Here is an 18,854-nt window from a genome sequence, read left to right on the forward strand (position 1 = left end):
TTGGTGCTTGTGTACTTTGGTGGTTGTAGTTGCAGCAGTAGTATTCAGTATTTGAATCACCTGGAGGTAACAGGTGTGTGTTTGTTATCTTAGAATGAGCCTTTAAGGGAGCAGCTGCTTCTCCTCCATGTTTCTACAGGAGCCCAGAACAGACAAACAGGACCGACTGTGTTTAGTTGCCGTGGCAGCTTTAAATCTGTTGTGTTGTGAATGCACCCGCCATTTGAGGGCAAAGAAGAGAGACGAGTGACGCCATTTTGTTTTGTGACAAGTAGAAGATTAGATTTCTTATTCAGCGCAAGACAAAGCAAAAGGAGTGTGAATCCTCGCGGGCCACCGTACAGCCTGTGATCTAAATCCTACGGACTGGTCCTTTAAGTGGGACTTTGAGTAAAATGTGTGAAATGATGCACGCAGCCGTTGGAACGTCATTTTATTCAGTCGTACACAGACGTTGAGTGTCGGCCCTCACAAGGGGAACAGCAGGAAGCCGCTGAAGGTGCTGTGGTGGTTGCTGTTGTCCCAGATCTGAGTGTTGTGCCACAGCTGCATGGAGAGCGTGTCGCCCCGCTCCAGCAGCAGGGCGGCGCCGTTGGACGCCGTGTCGCTGCCGGAGCCGGACTGCTGCTCGTGGGCGATCAGCTGGATGTGGGCGCCGTTCTTGTAGAGCACGGCGCTCATGTCGAAGTCGGTGGGGGCGTTGGCTGTGAAGCGGATGTAGTAGACCCCACGGATGGGCGCCGTGAACACACCTGGAGGAGGAAAGACGGTGATGTACGGCAGCTGAGAAGGGACAAATAACTGAAGCACAACATGTTAGCACGTTAGCATGTTCCTGTTCAAACAGGTTTAAAATAAACACTATAACGGACCAACCACATCAGCCAGCTGGTCACCAAGGGGTTAAATAACTAGTTAGTCAGTGTGTAGTGGAGGTCTATAGTGTGTGTGTGTGCTAGTTAGTCAGTGTGTCAGTGTGTAGTGGAGGTCTATAGTGTGTGTGTGTGCTAGTTAGTCAGTGTGTCAGTGTGTAGTGGAGGTCTATAGTGTGTGTGTGTGCTAGTTAGTCAGTGTGTGTGTGTGTGCTAGTTAGTCAGTGTGTAGTGGAGGTCTATAGTGTGTGTGTGTCAGTGTGTAGTGGAGGTCTATAGTGTGTGTGTGTGTGTGCTAGTTAGTCAGTGTGTCAGTGTGTAGTGGAGGTCTATAGTGTGTGTGTGCTAGTTAGTCAGTGTATTAGTGTGTAGTGGAGGTCTATAGTGTGTGTGTGTGTGTGTGTGTGTGTGCTAGTTAGTCAGTGTGTCAGTGTGTAGTGGAGGTCTATAGTGTGTGTGTGTGTGTGCTAGTTAGTCAGTGTGTCAGTGTGTAGTGGAGGTCTATAGTGTGTGTGTGCTAGTTAGTCAGTGTATTAGTGTGTAGTGGAGGTCTATAGTGTGTGTGTGTGTGTGTGTGTGTGCTAGTTAGTCAGTGTGTCAGTGTGTAGTGGAGGTCTATAGTGTGTGTGTGTGCTAGTTAGTCAGTGTGTTAGTGTGTAGTGGAGGTCTATAGTGTGTGTGTGCTAGTTAGTCAGTGTGTTAGTGTGTAGTGGAGGTCTATAGTGTGTGTGTGTGTGTGTGTGTGTGTGTGTGCTAGTTAGTCAGTGTGTAGTGGAGGTCTATAGTTAGTCAGTGTGTAGTGGAGGTCTATAGTTAGTCAGTGTGTAGTGGAGGTCTATAGTTAGTCAGTGTGTAGTGGAGGTCTATAGTTAGTCAGTGTGTAGTGGAGGCAGAGGGTTAAATCTGTGTTTGACTTATTTTTCTGTCTACTTTGAGGCGCCATGTTATCAGCTGATAAAGTTCCTCTGGCTGACATTTGTGCAAACAGTCAAATGTTTCCACATCCAGCCGACATGGAGGACCAGGATCCTCACTATTCACTCTTTCAGCTCAGTGGCTGTGATGGCGCCGTGAGGGAGGTGTGCTCACTGACCTGTCTCAGAGTTGTACGCCTGTCCGATGTTGGTCAGGACGTCTTTGTAGATGAGAGTTTTGCTTCCCAAGATGGTCTTCTGAAGGCCGTTACCTCCGAGAGAAGCTGAAAACGCCACCTTCGGTACGTCTGAAGAGAAACAGATACCGTCAGCGACAAATGAAAACAGATTTTTATGAGAACTTTTTTCTTTCTTTTTTTTAAGAAGACTGGCATTTCTAAAAAAAACCTTAATGTTGCTAGTAATTTATACAAAACTTTGTGAGATGACCGTGGTGGTTTCATATCCAACACAATATTTGTGTATCACACAATAACACAAACACTCTGACTGATGGAGGCAGCAGCTCTAAAATCCCTGTTTTAGTGAATGTAGTCTGGTGTGTGTGCTGTTTGTGGTTAAACCAAAAGGATCTTCCAGGTCTCTCTCTGTAGGGATCCTTTCCATGATGCTGTCACACACTTAGAATAACACTCTGAGCCTGTCAGTGGATCAAACAAGCTCTTTTAGTGGACCTACTGTGATCAGGTGCAGTTGTCCCAAAGGATCACGTTGCAGCCATTGCAGCCCGTTTGGTGGCTGCTGGCTGAGGTGATCTACTGGACCAGTTCCAACACTTTTACTACCTACCAGTCATTTCAAACCCAAAATCTATTAGAAATAGGGCCCAGGTTTAAAAAACCCTTTAATAACAGCTAAAATGAAGCTGAGTAGTTTCAGTTCAACTCATTCGAACATGACAAAAGAATCAAAACCGCCTCATACTTTTGATTCTATGTGTCCAAATTCAACCAAAACCATTTGCATGAAAAGGAAACATTATTATTTGTATGTGTCTGTGTGATGGGTCCCTTTTTAAAAACATATTTCTATGAATTGATCAAGTCAGGGCTGGGCTGACTGGGCCTGCTAAACTATATGTGAAGTGCACAAAGGCTTGTCATTATCGTCTAGAGAGGGCGCTCCTCCACCACAGCTTTAAAGAAGGGCGCTTGTTTTGTGGCTCCGTGCAGCCCTCGCACGAGGTTTGTTGTTTGAAAAGATATTAGAGAGTGTTTTACTGACCGCTCATGGCCTTCAGCTCCCTCTCTACGGCCTTCAGTCGCTCTTCGACACCTAAAGAAAACACACACAACCAGAATCACTTGTTTCAGTCGAGTGTTTGATCCGATTCTTCTGGGAAATAACGTGGGCGAAGCTTCATTTAATCCCAAACGTAGCAGTTAATACTCCATCTCATCTCATTTATGTCTCTATTTACATCACCAATGTGTTTAGGATTTGTTAGATGCTGTTGAACACATTCTCTCGTTCATTCAAGCACTCGTTAGTTAATTCACTATAAAAACCATTTCACAAAAATAACCTGAACTGTAATAATTTAAAAAATGGTTCTGCTGAGCTTTAAGACCAAGAACGTCCACAGTCTGTTCTTCTGTCGCATTGTTCTGTTACAGGAGAGCTTCAGGGAGAAACACTGGCTTCATTCTAAATGAAGAACATGAGACATGAAGAAACATAAAGATGTAGCTGAAGCATAAAGCTCTGCCACAAACAAGAGTGGAACCTGAGGGATGTGTGAAAGCACAACGTTGAGTCGTTGAGTCTTACTGAGGTTTTCTGTCTGAAGCGGAGTCGGTGAGGCCTGCAGAGTCTTCAGCTCAGCTTCAGCATCCACCTCTGTGGGAGGCTCATCCACCCTTCAGCACAGACAGGCACAGGGTGGAGCTGTTAGTGGTACTAGTGCTGGTGGTAGTATTGGTACTAGTGGTGGTACTATATAAGTAGTACTGGTGGTGGTATTAGTAGTAATACTAGCAGCAGCAGCAGTGGTTGCAGTATTAGTACCAGCAGTAGCAGTGGTTGCAGTATTAGTACCAGCAGTGGTTGCAGTATTAGTACCAGCAGTAGCAGTGGTTGCAGTATTAGTACCAGCAGTGGTTGCAGTATTAGTACCAGCAGCAGCAGTGGTTGCAGTATTAGTACCAGCAGTGGTTGCAGTATTAGTACCAGCAGCAGCAGTGGTTGCAGTATTAGTACCAGCAGCAGCAGTGGTTGCAGTATTAGTACCAGCAGCCCTCACATGGAGAACAGCAGGAAGCCGCTGAAGGTGCTGTGGTGGTTGCTGTTGTCCCAGATCTGAGTGTTCTGCCACAGAACCATCTTCAGCGTGTCGCCCCGCTCCAGCAGCAGGGCGGCGCCGTTGGACGCCGTGTCGCTGCCGGAGCCGGACTGCTGCTCGTGGGCGATCAGCTGGATGTGGGCGCCGTTCTTGTAGAGCACGGCGCTCATGTCGAAGCCGGTGGGGGCGTTGGCTGTGAAGCGGATGTAGTAGACCCCACGGATGGGCGCCGTGAACACACCTGGAGGGAAGATGGAGAGAAAACGCCACCAGGTGTTGCAGTTCTCCTGAAAAGCCTCTGGTCTTCCTCACTGACGGCACTGGATGGAAACATTTTCTCCATGTAGGACTTGAGCTACGTCACCTTTGTACCTCACCTGTCTCAGCATTGTAGGCCCCGCCCACGTTGGTCAGGACGTCTTTGTAGACGAGGTCTTTGTTGCCGGAAGTCGTCTTCACGAGGCCGTTTCCTCCCAGCGAGGCAGCGAACGCAACTTTAGGTGTTTCTGTATGAAGGAAACTCCTCTGGTGAAGTTTTCCACACCGAGTCCACGATCAACATTTTCAGGCTTTAATTAGATTTATACATTTTATTATCATCACAAGTTTTTCTCCAAAACCAGGAAACCTACAAAAAAGAGCCTGTGTAACCCCACAGGCTAATGAACAGCTGTTCTGCCCCCACCTGTGCTTTTGGTTTCTGCTCTGTGACACCTTGTGGTCTGGGTGAATACTGGGCTCTGATTGGCTGCCGTCTGTCTGAATTAAAGCGCCGGCTGCAGTAACCATAGCAACAGAGACGCCGCCAGAGCCTCTGTTAGCAGCGCGTTGCTACGCCTCACCAAGCTAACGTTAGCTTATCGCTAACAGTGAGGGTAACGCTGCTCCTTCAGCGTCTGAACAACACAAGCTGCAGGAAGTAGACTGATCCCCTCTGACCTCACTGAGACTCTGGGTCACATGATCACTCTGATCACGTCTTTAGTCTGAGATCCTGAACAGGGCGCGATCCTGTAGGTGAAGTCGGTACATGTGATCATCTCACATTCAGCTCTCAGCTTCAGGCTGCAGCGACACAAACGGTTCACACAGCCGATCGATTGTCTGTGAAGATCTTCATATTGATTTTTAGGACAGTGACGTAGCTGGTTAGCTGCTACTGTTGTTGTTAAACATGCTGTCAAATTATATTTACTGTGTCAGCTGTACGCAGCCTTATTTATGTTGAATCTTGCTAGCATAAGGTTAGCTTTGTGGCTAGCATGACGTTAGCTTTGTGGCTAGCATAAGGTTAGCTTTGTGGCTAGCAGCTGAGCCAAAGGGAACTATTAGCTGAGGGAGCAGAAATACCTGCTGTTGTTAATTCGTAGCTATGACATTAGCTTAGATGCTAATCAATTCTCCAAGCCTCATGATGATCATGTGACGTTTTCAGATGTATATTCACATATGGGCCGTTTCTAACGCCAATATTAATGTTTTGACAGTTTAACAAAAAAAGAGAGAGCCTGTCTAAAAGCCCTGAACTCTACTACGCTAATCCAGTCTGCACAAACCAATAATAACACCATTACAGCCTTAGTCTTCTCACCTTTGACTCTCCTCAGTTCCCTCTCAGCCGTCGCCAGACGTTCACTCATCCCTGCAAACGATTTTAGAGAAGTAACATAATAATAAACTGGAACACTGGAAGTTCAGTCCATGAACCTCTGGTTACACAAGATCAGGGACATGAGGACATCAAGACTTTATAAGAAGTTAAAACTACTGTTGCTGTGCACACAAAGCTCTGCAGAATGTTTTCAGAGACAGTCGGTCAGTGAATCTTCTGTTAATCTGTAAAAACGAGGTTCTGCACGTTAGCATTTCATCTTCTGATTCGTTTCATCATTTCGTTCCTCGGTGCAGAGGAAAATGTTCTCAGATCGTTTGTGACGATGTGTTTTCAGGTTTGTGTGTTAAAAGCATCTGATGGAAGCTGATATTTACACACGGAGCTAAAGTTGCATTTAATGAGCAGATAAAACTTTCTGGACTGTCAGAAAGGATTCCTCTCAGATTCACAGCTAAAACAGATACTGAGAACTCGCCTCGTCTCTCGGCCCTCAGCTCCTCCAGGGCGTCCTGCACCTTCTTCAGCTCGGCCTGGGTGTCGACGGGCTGGGCCGAGCCGAACCGGGCCGGGCAGGCCAGGGTTAGCAGCAGCAGCAGGGCGAGGAGACGGTGAGACATGATGAGTGACGGGATGAGGGGGGCGGAGAGGAGAGGCTTTTTATAGTGAGGGAGGCCGTCTGACGACGACGGCCCGCTGGACTCTGTGCTGACCGATGACCTCTGATAAGGCTGAGGGGAACCAAAGTGCTGATTCGACGTCTTTACTCCAGTTAAAGTGGAAAAGCACAGGCTCTGAAATGAATAGTACATTTATCCTAAACAGACGGGGAAGGTGCTGCTGCTCTGAATAAAACAGCCCTTCTGACGTGGTTTGAGCCAAACAATCAAGATCCTCAAAGAAAATCTCCAGCAGCTCAGCTTGGGCACAAAACTGATCCTGCAGCTGTGCTGTTAAAGGACCATTTCTACGTTAGCACGGAGCAGCTGAGGGTCAGAGCGGTTTCACCTGCTGTACTCTCCAGGCCCTGGCAGCATCTCCACAGTGATTAAACTCTCCTTAGCTTCAGTTTAAATCACTAAACTTTGGTTTATGTGCAGCAGAGCTCTGCTTAACTTTAAATCTGGATTAACTCACTTTAAATGTGCTTTAGTTCCCTCAGATAAACGGTCAGATGCAGCAGAGCCTCTGCACACGTGTGTTCAGACACTTTAACAGGAACTAGGAGCAGAAGCTGATGGTGTGAATGATCCCTGCTGTGTTTTACTAGAACCCCTTTATGATGATATAAACTGACTGTACATTTGAACTGAACTCTGTGCATCAGGCCAGTTCCATGGTCCGTCCGTGTGTCCCATCAGATAAATAAGTGATCTTAGACTAAATTCTTCTTTGGTGTAACTCAGTCATACTGTAACTTATAGCTCCAATGCTCTGGCTTTGGTTACTGATTGGTGAAGTATTGATCAGGTTACTGTTTAGCTACAGATCACTCTTCTCTCTGATTGGTTCCTCCGGAAGTCAGGACCCCTTATCTGACCAGCAGGTCCGGACCCTCTGATGGCTGCGATAAAGTCGGACTGCAAAGAGTTTTTAATGATAATAACGTGTATCTGAGCAGCTTCAAAGGAAACGAGCGCCTTTAGCTACAAAATCCTGAAGTGCTTCACAAGCGACGGAGAAGATGTAGGATGTTTCAAGATCAAGAGACGAATGCAAAAGAGAAACGACTATTAAAAAAAAAAAGAGAAAAGTAAATCAAATAAGACAACAATGACAGACGGGAAGTTCAGATAATAAATGAGAAATAATGGAAGAAAGAAGCAGAAACAAATGATTAAAAAGGTCAAATTATGAACACAAACACAAACTAGATGATGGTAAAGATCAGATTTAGATTTCTGTAGATATCTCCAGCTAAGGAATTACTACAACCAAAGGATTCAAAAGAAAAATACCGGAGAAGCAAGTGGTGTGTGGTGATGCGTTCAAGTGTCGCAGTCCAGTGTTTAATACACGACGACGGACAGATTCACATCCAGTTGTTCCAGGTTCCAAAAGTGGTCTTAAAAGCATCTTTTCTTAAAAACAGCTTCCTTATTTAAATTCCTTATTTAAATTCCACTGTTGCCAGTTTTAGACATGATTTTATTATAAATTCTTGAACATTAGTTTGAAATGTTGTCTGACACTTAAACACCTCGATGAGTGTTTTCAGAGTGTTTTTAGAGTGGAAAGGTCCGACATGACGAGTCCTCGTCTTTAAATAGAAAAGAATAGAATTATCTTTATTATTATCAGACTGTGGAACATTTTTCTGGGTCTTCCAGTCACAGTGGGTGACAGAGTGAGTTCACAGTGAGTTTGGTGTCTGTGCTTGGCATTAAAGCAGCGGTGTGCTCCTTTAAACTGTCCTCCTGTCTGTCTGTCTGTCCTCCTGTCTGTCCTCAGTGACTACGGCCTGTCCTACCTGTCCCTGCGGACCAGTATCGGACTCTGGACAGCCTTCCTCTGCCTGGTGCTGGTCGCCACTGATGCCAGCTCTCTGGTCTGCTACATCACCCGCTTCACCGAGGAGGCCTTCGCCGCCCTCATCTGCATCATCTTCATCTACGAGGCTCTGGAGAAGCTGGTCCACCTCGGGGAGGTCTACCCCATCAACATGCACAACCAGCTGGACAACCTCACCTTCTACACGTAAGGCAGAGCCCCCACCGTAGACATCCACAGTGGGGGATTTATAGTTCAGAGGAGTTACCAGCTCAGAGGATCCCTACAGAGAGAGACCTGGAAGATCCTTTTGGTTTAACCACAAACAGCCACTATATCGCTCTCTGCACACACACCAGACATTTGGTGTTTAAATGGTTAGTTTGGATCCAGACTAACATGTTGATTCAGTCACCAGCAACTCCCATGTTCAGTGAGGTAAACGGTCTTTATATCACTCTCTTCAATGCCACCAGAATCTATTGACAAAATATTTTAATGGTAGTTGCTGGTCTACAGCTATCACATTCAGTTAGTTTGTGTTATTGTGTGTTTGGTTTTTTTAAAGGGTTAGTTCAGATCCAACACAATATTCGTGCATCGTACAATAACAAAGTGATGGAGGCAGCAGCTCCTGTGTCCTGTTCTCTAAAATCCCTGTTTTAGTGAATGTAGTCTGGTGTGTGTGCTGTTTGTGGTTAAACCAAAAGGATCTTCCAGGTCTCTCTCTGTAGGGATCCTTTCCATGATGCTGTCACACACTTAGAATAACACTCTGAGCCTGTCAGTGGATCAAACAAGCTCTTTTAGTGGACCTACTGTGATCAGGTGCAGTTGTCCCAAAGGATCACGTTGCAGCCATTGCAGCCCGTTTGGTGTCTGCTGGCTGAGGTGATCTACTGGACCAGTTCCAACACTTTTACTACCTACCAGTCACTCACACACCAGGATGTGGACAGAGAGGGGCTGAGGGTTAGAAACAGTGGATTCACCCATTAATGGTATAAAAGTAAACATCCTTTCTACCTGACTATAATTGTACAGTTCACTTTAGCTTTGTCTCTACCAGGCACCCGGCTGGTAGCGGCGGTGATTTTAGATTTAGCTTTGAGTCGTTTGGCACTAACCACAGGTGGGAGTGGTCACATGTGGCCACTCCCACCTGTGGTTAGCTCTTCTAAAGGTTGTTAAAATCTAAAAGTTTCTCTTAACTGAACCTGTGAATCGATTGAAATTTAAAGGTGTGGGTAATAAATGGTTGACCTGACCCACCTGTCGCCGCTCTGTTTCAGGTGTTCGTGTTCTCCACCAGTCAACGCCTCCGCTGACGCCCTGCAGGTGTGGCGCAGCAGAAACGTCACCTCAGAAAGCATCGAATGGGGGCAGCTGACTGCGGAGGTGTGACACAAACTGTCCGTCCGTCAGACACACGGCACGAAGTGTGTTCGTCTAGTTTGGCTGATGTGACACACGAGAAAAAACCTCTTTCTTTAATTTTTATCTTCTAACTCAAACCATCTCTCTCCGTCTGCAGGACTGCGTGGATTTACACGGCAAGTTCGTCGGCCAGGCGTGCGGCCACAATGGTCCCTACGTCCCCGACGTCCTCTTCTGGTCCGTCATCCTTTTCTTCACCACCTTCTTCCTCTCCTCCTTCCTCAAACAGTTCAAGACCAAGAGATACTTCCCCACCAAGGTATCTGTTTAAGGCACAGTCTATAAAGAAGCGTCCTCTGATTGGTCGGTATCAGTCTATAAAGAAGCGTCCTCTGATTGGTCGGTATCAGTCTATAAAGAAGCGTCCTCTGATTGGTCGGTATCAGTCTATAAAGAAGCGTCCTCTGATTGGTCGGTATCAGTCTGTATAAAGAAGCGTCCTCTGATTGGTCGGTATCAGTCTGTATGAAGAAGCGTCCTCTGATTGGTCGGTATCAGTCTGTATAAAGAAGCGTCCTCTGATTGGTCGGTATCAGTCTGTATGAAGAAGCGTCCTCTGATTGGTCGGTATCAGTCTGTATAAAGAAGCGTCCTCTGATTGGTCGGTATCAGTCTGTGTAAAGAAGCGTCCTCTGATTGGTCGGTATCAGTCTGTGTAAAGAAGCGTCCTCTGATTGGTCGGTATCAGTCTGTATAAAGAAGCGTCCTCTGATTGGTCGGTATCAGTCTGTATAAAGAAGCGTCCTCTGATTGGTCGGTATCAGTCTATAAAGAAGCGTCCTCTGATTGGTCGGTATCAGTCTATAAAGAAGCGTCCTCTGATTGGTCGGTATCAGTCTGTATAAAGAAGCGTCCTCTGATTGGTCGGTATCAGTCTGTATGAAGAAGCGTCCTCTGATTGGTCGGTATCAGTCTATAAAGAAGCGTCCTCTGATTGGTCGGTATCAGTCTGTATAAAGAAGCGTCCTCTGATTGGTCGGTATCAGTCTGTATGAAGAAGCGTCCTCTGATTGGTCGGTATCAGTCTGTATAAAGAAGCGTCCTCTGATTGGTCGGTATCAGTCTGTATGAAGAAGCGTCCTCTGATTGGTCGGTATCAGTCTATAAAGAAGCGTCCTCTGATTGGTCGGTATCAGTCTATAAAGAAGCGTCCTCTGATTGGTCGGTATCAGTCTGTAAAGAAGCGTCCTCTGATTGGTCGGTATCAGTCTGTGTAAAGAAGCGTCCTCTGATTGGTCGGTATCAGTCTGTATAAAGAAGCGTCCTCTGATTGGTCGGTATCAGTCTGTATGAAGAAGCGTCCTCTGATTGGTCGGTATCAGTCTGTATAAAGAAGCGTCCTCTGATTGGTCGGTATCAGTCTGTATGAAGAAGCGTCCTCTGATTGGTCGGTATCAGTCTGTGTAAAGAAGCGTCCTCTGATTGGTCGGTATCAGTCTGTGTAAAGAAGCGTCCTCTGATTGGTCGGTATCAGTCTGTGTAAAGAAGCGTCCTCTGATTGGTCGGTATCAGTCTGTATAAAGAAGCGTCCTCTGATTGGTCGGTATCAGTCTGTAAAGAAGCGTCCTCTGATTGGTCGGTATCAGTCTGTATAAAGAAGCGTCCTCTGATTGGTCGGTATCAGTCTGTATAAAGAAGCGTCCTCTGATTGGTCGGTATCAGTCTGTATAAAGAAGCGTCCTCTGATTGGTCGGTATCAGTCTATAAAGAAGCGTCCTCTGATTGGTCGGTATCAGTCTGTATAAAGAAGCGTCCTCTGATTGGTCGGTATCAGTCTGTATAAAGAAGCGTCCTCTGATTGGTCGGTATCAGTCTATAAAGAAGCGTCCTCTGATTGGTCGGTATCAGTCTATAAAGAAGCGTCCTCTGATTGGTCGGTATCAGTCTGTATAAAGAAGCGTCCTCTGATTGGTCGGTATCAGTCTATAAAGAAGCGTCCTCTGATTGGTCGGTATCAGTCTGTATAAAGAAGCGTCCTCTGATTGGTCGGTATCAGTCTGTATAAAGAAGCGTCCTCTGATTGGTCGGTATCAGTCTGTATAAAGAAGCGTCCTCTGATTGGTCGGTATCAGTCTGTATAAAGAAGCGTCCTCTGATTGGTCGGTATCAGTCTGTAAAGAAGCGTCCTCTGATTGGTCGGTATCAGTCTGTAAAGAAGCGTCGTGGACACACGGTGCACCTTTTTATGTTTATGTTGAAAAAGGCTACCTGCTCACTGACCAATCAGAGCCGGTGTGGAATGAGCATCACTTCTGGCTCCAAAAAGCCAAGATGGCGACACCCGTAAAGCCAAACTGTGGCCATGTCCACTTCCTTTATACAGTCAGTGGTCAAAACGTGTCTGTATTTCAAACAAAAGCCGAATGTACTTGGTCTCTGGGGAAACTTTGGATCGTCACTAAAACGGTAAAGGGCTTTGTAAAAAGGGGGAACACTGATGTGTCCAGCAGTGATTAAAGCTGCTGTGAGATGATCATTTTCTTCTTTAACTAGAATGTCTTTCTGCACGCAATCGAATTTAAGAACAGGACTGGATGTCGGGGGGGATCGTGGGAGCTCAAAATAAATAACTCCTTGGCTGAAAATGATCACGTTTTGTGGGGTAAAGAAAATATGAGCAGAGAGAATCTTTAAGAATGTCTTTTGTCTTCAGGTTCGATCAACTATCAGCGACTTTGCCATCTTTCTGACCATCATGATTATGGTGTTGGTGGATTATCTGGTGGGAGTTCCTTCGCCCAAACTTAACGTACCCGACCGCTTTGAGGTAACACAACACTGACCTGTTTTATTCTGTTATACCGCTGTCGTCAAAGACACCAGACTCCATTCACAAAAACTGTACTTTTACCTCACAGAACACAGGAAGCTGTGTCATTTTGTTTTGAAGGTTTAGTTTGAATCTAAACTAAACTGTAAAACGCCAAAGTCACACAATAACACAAACACACTAACCAATCCAGACAGTATTGGACCAGCAGCTCCTGTGTTCTGTGAGCTAAAATCCCTGTTTTTGTGAATGTAGTCTGGTGTGTGCAGAGAGCGATACTGTATAACCGCTGTTTGTGGTCTACCTCTGCTTCAATCACTGAGCTTACATATAAGCCTCGATCCAAACTAACCATTTAAAACCCCAAAGTCACACTATAACACAACCAATCTCACCAACATAACCAATCTAATACTGCCAATCGAGGCAGCAGCAGAGCAGCAGCTCCTGAGTCCTGTTCTCTAAAACCCCTGTTTTAGTGAATGTAGTCTGGTGTGTGTGCTGTTTGTGGTTAAACCAAAAGGATCTTCCAGGTCTCTCTCTGTAGGGATCCTTTCCATGATGCTGTCACACACTTAGAATAACAATCTGAGCCTGTCAGTGGATCAAACAAGCTCTTTTAGTGGACCTACTGTGATCAGGTGCAGTTGTCCCAAAGGATCACGTTGCAGCCATTGCAGCCCGTTTGGTGGCTGCTGGCTGAGGTGATCTACTGGACCAGTTCCAACACTTTTACTACCTACCAGTCACTCACACACCAGGATGAGGACAGAGAGGGGCCAGGGGGAAAAATACACAAGTTACACATTAATATGGACCATGATAGCAACATGAAGGAACATGCTGCTTACAAGGTAAAAGAACATGAAGTTCAGATTTACTGGGTTCAGTATTACAGAGAGCACATAACTCTCTGTTAGCTTGGATGCTAATAGTAAGAAAGACCTACTTCAGATGCTGACGCGAGCTTCAGCGTCAGGAGTCCAAAGGCCTCTGTGTTGGTCCTGATTTTGTCTTTGTCCCTTCAGCCCACGTCAAACACTCGTGGCTGGCTGATCTCCCCGCTGGGGCCGAACCCCTGGTGGACGCTGCTGGCCGCCGCCATCCCCGCTCTGCTCTGCACCATCCTCATCTTCATGGACCAGCAGATCACCGCCGTCATCGTCAACAGGAAGGAGAACAAACTTAAGGTCAGGACAGCTGGTCCGGGACCGTAGCACGGGCCGGCAGCTCGGTGATTAACGCCCTCCCTGTGTGTGTGTTTTGGGTGCAGAAAGGATGCGGCTATCACCTGGACCTGCTGGTGGTGGCGGTGATGCTGGGCGTGTGCTCCATCATGGGCCTGCCGTGGTTCGTGGCGGCGACGGTGCTCTCCATCTCCCACGTCAACAGTCTGAAGCTGGAGTCGGAGTGCGCGGCGCCGGGCGAGCAGCCCAAGTTCCTCGGCATCAGGGAGCAGAGAGTCACCGGCTTCATGATCTTCGTCCTGATGGGCTGCTCCGTCTTCATGACCTCCGCCCTCAAGGTGAACGCTGCACCTGTCTGACGAACTGCTTCATCTGCTTTCAACCTCCATCCAAACGCCAACTTCTCAGCGTTTCCTCTTCTACTAAATTTTCATTTACAATTCTCCTAACTTGTCAGCACTCACACTTGGACTAGCTGTAAATGTAATTTTAAGGCATTCACATTTCAATTGAAAGTAACTGAAACAAACACTCCGTACAGTGTTTACACTTTATCTGACACTTTAACTTCTATCATTGCTTCTCCTCCAGCCACCACATCACTTCTCCGTAGAGGAGTGCAAAGATCCGAAGTGCAGTTTTAGCATTTACACTTTGACTAACTTTTCACCATTTACACATCAGTCGACACTTCTCCTTCTACTACTCAGTGTTTATGCTTTCCCTGCCACTTAAACTCCTTTCAGTGCTCCTACACTTATATTCACTCTTTCAACCTAATTTCAGGTCATTAACACCTCAGTTGATAGTAACTCTTCAGCATTTACTCTTGATGACATGTCTACTCCTTTCATCACCCTAAACATTGTTTATGCACTACCTGCCACCTCAGCCTCATCAGTGCTACCACAGCATTCACACTTTAATGTGATTCTAAAGCTTCTCCACACTAACTTTGCTGTTCGACCCTCGTTCACTTCAGCTGACACCTCAAGTCGTTATTTACGCTTCAGCTTCTTTAGAGTGTGATGATGTTTCCATCTGACTGTAAAACGCCTCTTTAAGCTCGACTTTGCCGTTTCCCCTCCGTCCTCCAGTTCATCCCGATGCCCGTCCTGTACGGAGTCTTCCTCTACATGGGAGTGTCCTCGCTCAAAGGCATCCAGGTCTGTCTGTCTGTCTGTCTGTCTGTCTGTCTGTCTGTCTGTCTGTCTGTCTGTCTGTCTGTCTGTCTGTCTGTCTGTCTGTCTGTCTGTCTGTCTGTCTGTCTGTCTGTCTGTCTGTCTGTCTGTCTGTCTGTCTGCCTGTCTGTCTGCCTGTCTGTCTGTGTCTCTGATGATCTCTGTCCGTCTGTCCGTGCTGCAGCTGTTCGACCGGATCAAACTGTTCGGCATGCCGGCGAAACACCAGCCGGACCTGATCTACCTGCGCTACGTCCCTCTGTGGAAGGTCCACATCTTCACCGTGGTGCAGCTGTCCTGCCTCATCGTCCTCTGGACCATCAAGACCTCCGCCGCCGCCGTCATCTTCCCCATGATGGTGCGACGGAGAGAGAGCGTGCTTTACTTCATACTGCAGAGTAGAACATACATTATAATAGACTTCAATGTATAGAATAGGTTTGACCCAAGCAGTAAAAACAGTCACAGACGAATCAAACGTTTATCAAGCTGCTGCAGGGAGGGGGCGTCAGTGGGCGGGTCAGTCACATGACCAACAGGTCCCCTTATGACATCACAAAGGGAGCCGAATCTAAACAGTGTGTTTTCACACATTTACTGACAGATGGAGCAGGACAAAGAGAGAGGACCTGTTTTCTTACTGTGTCTTAACAGCAAACGACGCTCCCCTTGGTTCCCCTCGTTTCCCCCCAGTTCCCTCTGGGTTCCCCTTGGGCCCCCTGGTCCCCCCCTGGTCCCCCCCGGTCCGCCCGGTCCCCCCCGGTCCGCCCGGTCCCCCCGGCCCCCCCGGTCCCCCCGGACCCCCCTGGTCCCCCTGGCCGCCCCGGTCCCCCCAGTCCCCCCGGACCCCCCTGGTCCCCCCAGTCCCCCCTGGTCCCCCCCTGGTCCCCCCCGGTCCCCCCGGTCCCCCCCAGTCCCCCCTGGTCCCCCCCTGGTCCCCCCCGGTCCCCCCCTGGTCCCCCCCGGTCCCCCCGGTCCCCCCCGGTCCCCCCGGTCCCCCTTGCTGACAAGAGGACATTTTGTTAATAACCTTTTTAAACACACTCCGGAGCTCGACATGATGACATCATCAGCCGGTCTCTCTGCTCGCCGCCCTCTGCAGGTTCTCGCTCTGGTCTTCATCCGGAAGCTTCTGGATTTCTGCTTCACCAAGAGGGAGCTGAGCTGGCTGGACGACCTGATCCCGGAGAGCAAGAAGAAGAAGGACGACGACAAGAAGAAGAAGGAGAAGGAGGCGAGCCGCTGAACTGAGATCCCGAACACGTGACGTGACGCCGCCGCGACCTCGTCGCCAACGGTAACGTGTGTGTGTTTATTTTTCCAGGACGCTCGGCGGATGATGGAGGAGGAGGACGATCCGCCGTACGACCAAGGAAACGTCATCAACTTCCCGATCAAAAACCTGAAAGGACTGTGAGTGGATGACGAGAGAGCAGCGAGATCATTAGACACCGAGCAGAGAGTAACGTGTGTGTGTGTGTGTGTGTGTGTGTGTGTGTGTGTGTGTGTGTGTGTGTGTGTGTGTGTGTGTGTGTGTGTGTGTGTGTGTGTGTGTGTGTGTGTGTGTGTGTGTGTGTGTGTGTGTGTGTGTGTGTGTGTGTGTGTGTGTGTGTGTGTGTGTGTGTGTGTGTGTGTGTGTGTGTGTGTGTGTGTGTGTGTGTGTGTGTGTTGCAGCATGGACCCTTCAGAGGTGAACATCTCAGATGAAATGGCTAAAAGTGGTATCTGGAAGTCCGTCTCCATGAACTGTGACAGCAGCAAAGCTCTGAAACGCTGCAGCAGGTAAACAGAGTCTCTTCCTCAGCTTCTCCAGGTTTCAGCACACGGGTTCTTACAGAGCGATCAGGCTCAGACAGGAAGCAGGAGGAGCAGTCAGGTGATTAAAGAGAGCGATCAGGCTCAGACAGGAAGCAGGAGGAGCAGTCAGGTGCTCAATGTTGGTAATGCGTTACTACGTGGTTGCTATGGGTTAGTGGGTGGTTGCTAGGGTATTAGAGATGGTTGCTACTGTAGTGGTGGTTGCTAGGGTATTAGAGGTGGTTGCTAGGGTATTAGAGATGGTTGCTACTGTAGTGGTGGTTGCTAGGGTATTAGAGGTGGTTGCTAGGGTATTAGAGATGGTTGCTACTGTAGTGGTGGTTGCTAGGGTATTAGAGGTGGTTGCTAGGGTATTAAAGATGGTTGCTACTGTAGTGGTGGTTGCTAAGGGGCTGTTAGGTGCTTTTGTTTAAGGTGTCTGAATGTCTGACCTCATGGTTGTTGGGGACTTGGAGGTGGTTGCTATGGTATTAATGGTTGCTAAGTGGCTTGGTGTAGTTTAAAATGATTGTCTTGCACAACTGGACACACTGATTAATAAATAATCAATCAATACGATGCTTCAGCCCGGCCGTTTGTCTCCCAGCCAGGAGAAGCTGCCGAGCGTGGAGATAAGCGTGGAGAACGAGGACGATCGGAGACTCGTGGACGCCGAGACGTCGCTCTGATCTTCCGCCGCTCTCCACCACCAGGCGGCGCTGTTGGAGGGCGGGGCTGCTGCTCACTGAGGGGATCCCGCAGCCGTCCGTCCCCTCTGGGCTGAGGCGAAAGGTCACGGGAGGACCGATCGGGCCTCGCCTCGCCGAAACCGTAATTCTCATCCTGCGTTTTCTCGACGAAGGTGAACGTTTTATTTTGTCATCGTTTTATGGTGAAACACGGAGACTCTGCCGCTGGGAGCAAACATGGCCGCCACTTTTGGAAACAACTTCCTCAGGTTCCTTTGGTTGGTTTTTACTTAGGCGGTCCGCCGCTGCGCTCTGATTGGCTGCTGGAGCATCAAAGCGAAACGCAGTGGACGCCTTTTTTTTTTTTTTTTTGATGATCTGAAAAACACCTCATTTAATTTTATCGTTTTAAATTTCCTGTCTGCTTTCATGAAGCAGACGAGGCTCTTCACCTCCGACAGGTCCGACGCAGGGCGGAGTTTTGATTTAATCATCATGCTGATTGAAGTTGTTAGCGTCTGTTTCTACCTGTTTCTATGTGAGTGTGTATGTGAGTGTGTACCTTGTGTGATCGCCGTAGTGCCTCACCTCGCTGCCTGCAGTGGCCGACTGAATGACGTCACAGCCGCTGTCTCTCCTAGTTTCTTCTTAAAGTTTCAATAAAAATCAGTTTGGTGAGACGACCAGAGGACTCATTTCATTTAATGAACGGGATGCGAAGTGTCATTTTGAGTGTTGTGATATTTAGAATATTTTCTCTGCTTTGCGTTGCTGTCGGACGGGAACTGAAGCTACTGTCTCTCATTGCTCTCATTCAAGCCACCAAACTCCATTGACAAAAGCAGTAGTTTTACCTCACAGAACAGAGGAGTTTGTTGTGCTGCCGCTGCCTCGATCAACGACCAAACATGTCGGTCCAAATCTGAACTAACCCTTAAAAACACCGAAGTTGCACAATAACACAAACAAGCAAACTGATCGCAGCAGCAGTGGGTCAGCAGCTCCTGTGATCTGTGAGGTAAAATTTGAACTTTTATCAATGGAGTCTGGTGGCATTGAGGACAGCAAAGAATGAGAGAGCATGTCTTCAGTTTCCCGCCCTACTGAAGGTAAGACACTGACTATGGCTGAGTACTTCACACAACCCCACTTTAAAACATCCAAACTGTCACTTAAAGGTATTTTAAAGCAGTTAAAGCAAAGGTCTCCTGCACAAACGAGGCCTTGAGATATTAAATGTTTTAATGAATTCAACCTTAAATTTAAGTTCACTTTCACTCTTCACTAAGCTCTCACTTTCATTCACTGTCCGATTAATATTATATTAATATATATGTCTGCTAATGGATTCCTTTAAATCCTACAGACTGAATCTTTAATTCACACAAACATAGAAACTAGAATTCGCCATTTTACGGGATTTGTGAGCCAGTTTTTGTACAGATTTACAAAAAAAACTAGACATGTTGTTATCGGTGATATTAGAGGTGCTGGTAGGTGGATTTGTTTCTGTTTGCACATGGTGTGCTAATGCTAAGCTAAGCTAACCAGCTGCTGGCTGCAGCTTCATATTTAGCGTACCGACATGAGAGCAGGGTGGAAT

At 47.4% G+C, this 18,854-nt stretch overlaps 2 protein-coding genes across 3 annotated transcripts in view; one reads left to right on the forward strand and one right to left on the reverse strand.

The window, feature by feature from the left end:
* The window catches only part of LOC139205779 (sodium bicarbonate cotransporter 3-like), a 40,550-nt gene extending 22,616 nt beyond the window's left edge, over window positions 1-17,934 (forward strand). For both annotated transcript variants that reach the window (XM_070836095.1, XM_070836096.1), the window contains 12 exons: window positions 8,152-8,397; window positions 9,483-9,588; window positions 9,725-9,886; window positions 12,281-12,394; window positions 13,426-13,587; window positions 13,671-13,922; window positions 14,682-14,750; window positions 14,950-15,123; window positions 15,868-15,999; window positions 16,090-16,178; window positions 16,440-16,547; window positions 17,170-17,934. In XM_070836095.1, coding sequence (XP_070692196.1) covers window positions 8,152-8,397; window positions 9,483-9,588; window positions 9,725-9,886; window positions 12,281-12,394; window positions 13,426-13,587; window positions 13,671-13,922; window positions 14,682-14,750; window positions 14,950-15,123; window positions 15,868-15,999; window positions 16,090-16,178; window positions 16,440-16,547; window positions 17,170-17,251 — 1,696 coding nt within the window. In that variant the 3' untranslated portion in view covers window positions 17,252-17,934. The remainder of the gene's footprint in view (window positions 1-8,151; window positions 8,398-9,482; window positions 9,589-9,724; window positions 9,887-12,280; window positions 12,395-13,425; window positions 13,588-13,670; window positions 13,923-14,681; window positions 14,751-14,949; window positions 15,124-15,867; window positions 16,000-16,089; window positions 16,179-16,439; window positions 16,548-17,169) is intronic.
* LOC139204765 (complement C1q tumor necrosis factor-related protein 4-like) lies at window positions 438-6,320 on the reverse strand. Its single transcript, XM_070834759.1, has 8 exons — window positions 6,179-6,320; window positions 5,680-5,730; window positions 4,466-4,594; window positions 4,050-4,329; window positions 3,578-3,666; window positions 3,032-3,082; window positions 1,966-2,094; window positions 438-752 (listed from the first exon to the last, which is right to left on the reverse strand). Exons 1-8 carry the CDS (start codon window positions 6,318-6,320, stop codon window positions 469-471), a joined length of 1,155 nt encoding a protein of 384 aa, XP_070690860.1. The 3' UTR covers window positions 438-468.
* Window positions 17,935-18,854: the final 920 nt, after the last annotated feature.

Source organism: Pempheris klunzingeri, chromosome 8 (assembly GCF_042242105.1).
Source record: "Pempheris klunzingeri isolate RE-2024b chromosome 8, fPemKlu1.hap1, whole genome shotgun sequence".
Taxonomy (NCBI): Eukaryota; Metazoa; Chordata; class Actinopteri; order Acropomatiformes; family Pempheridae; genus Pempheris; species Pempheris klunzingeri.

Coding starts and splice junctions, on each gene's coding strand:
- LOC139204765 (XM_070834759.1), bottom strand. CDS start 6,320: ATGTCTCACCGTCTCCTCGCCCTGCTGCTGCTGCTAACCCTGGCCTGC. Junction 5,731..6,178: donor GCTGAGGGCCGAGAGACGAG/GCGAGTTCTCAG, acceptor AATCGTTTGCAG/GGATGAGTGAACGTCTGGCG. Junction 2,095..3,031: donor GGAGCTGAAGGCCATGAGCG/GTCAGTAAAACA, acceptor GTTTCTCTTCAG/ACGTACCGAAGGTGGCGTTT.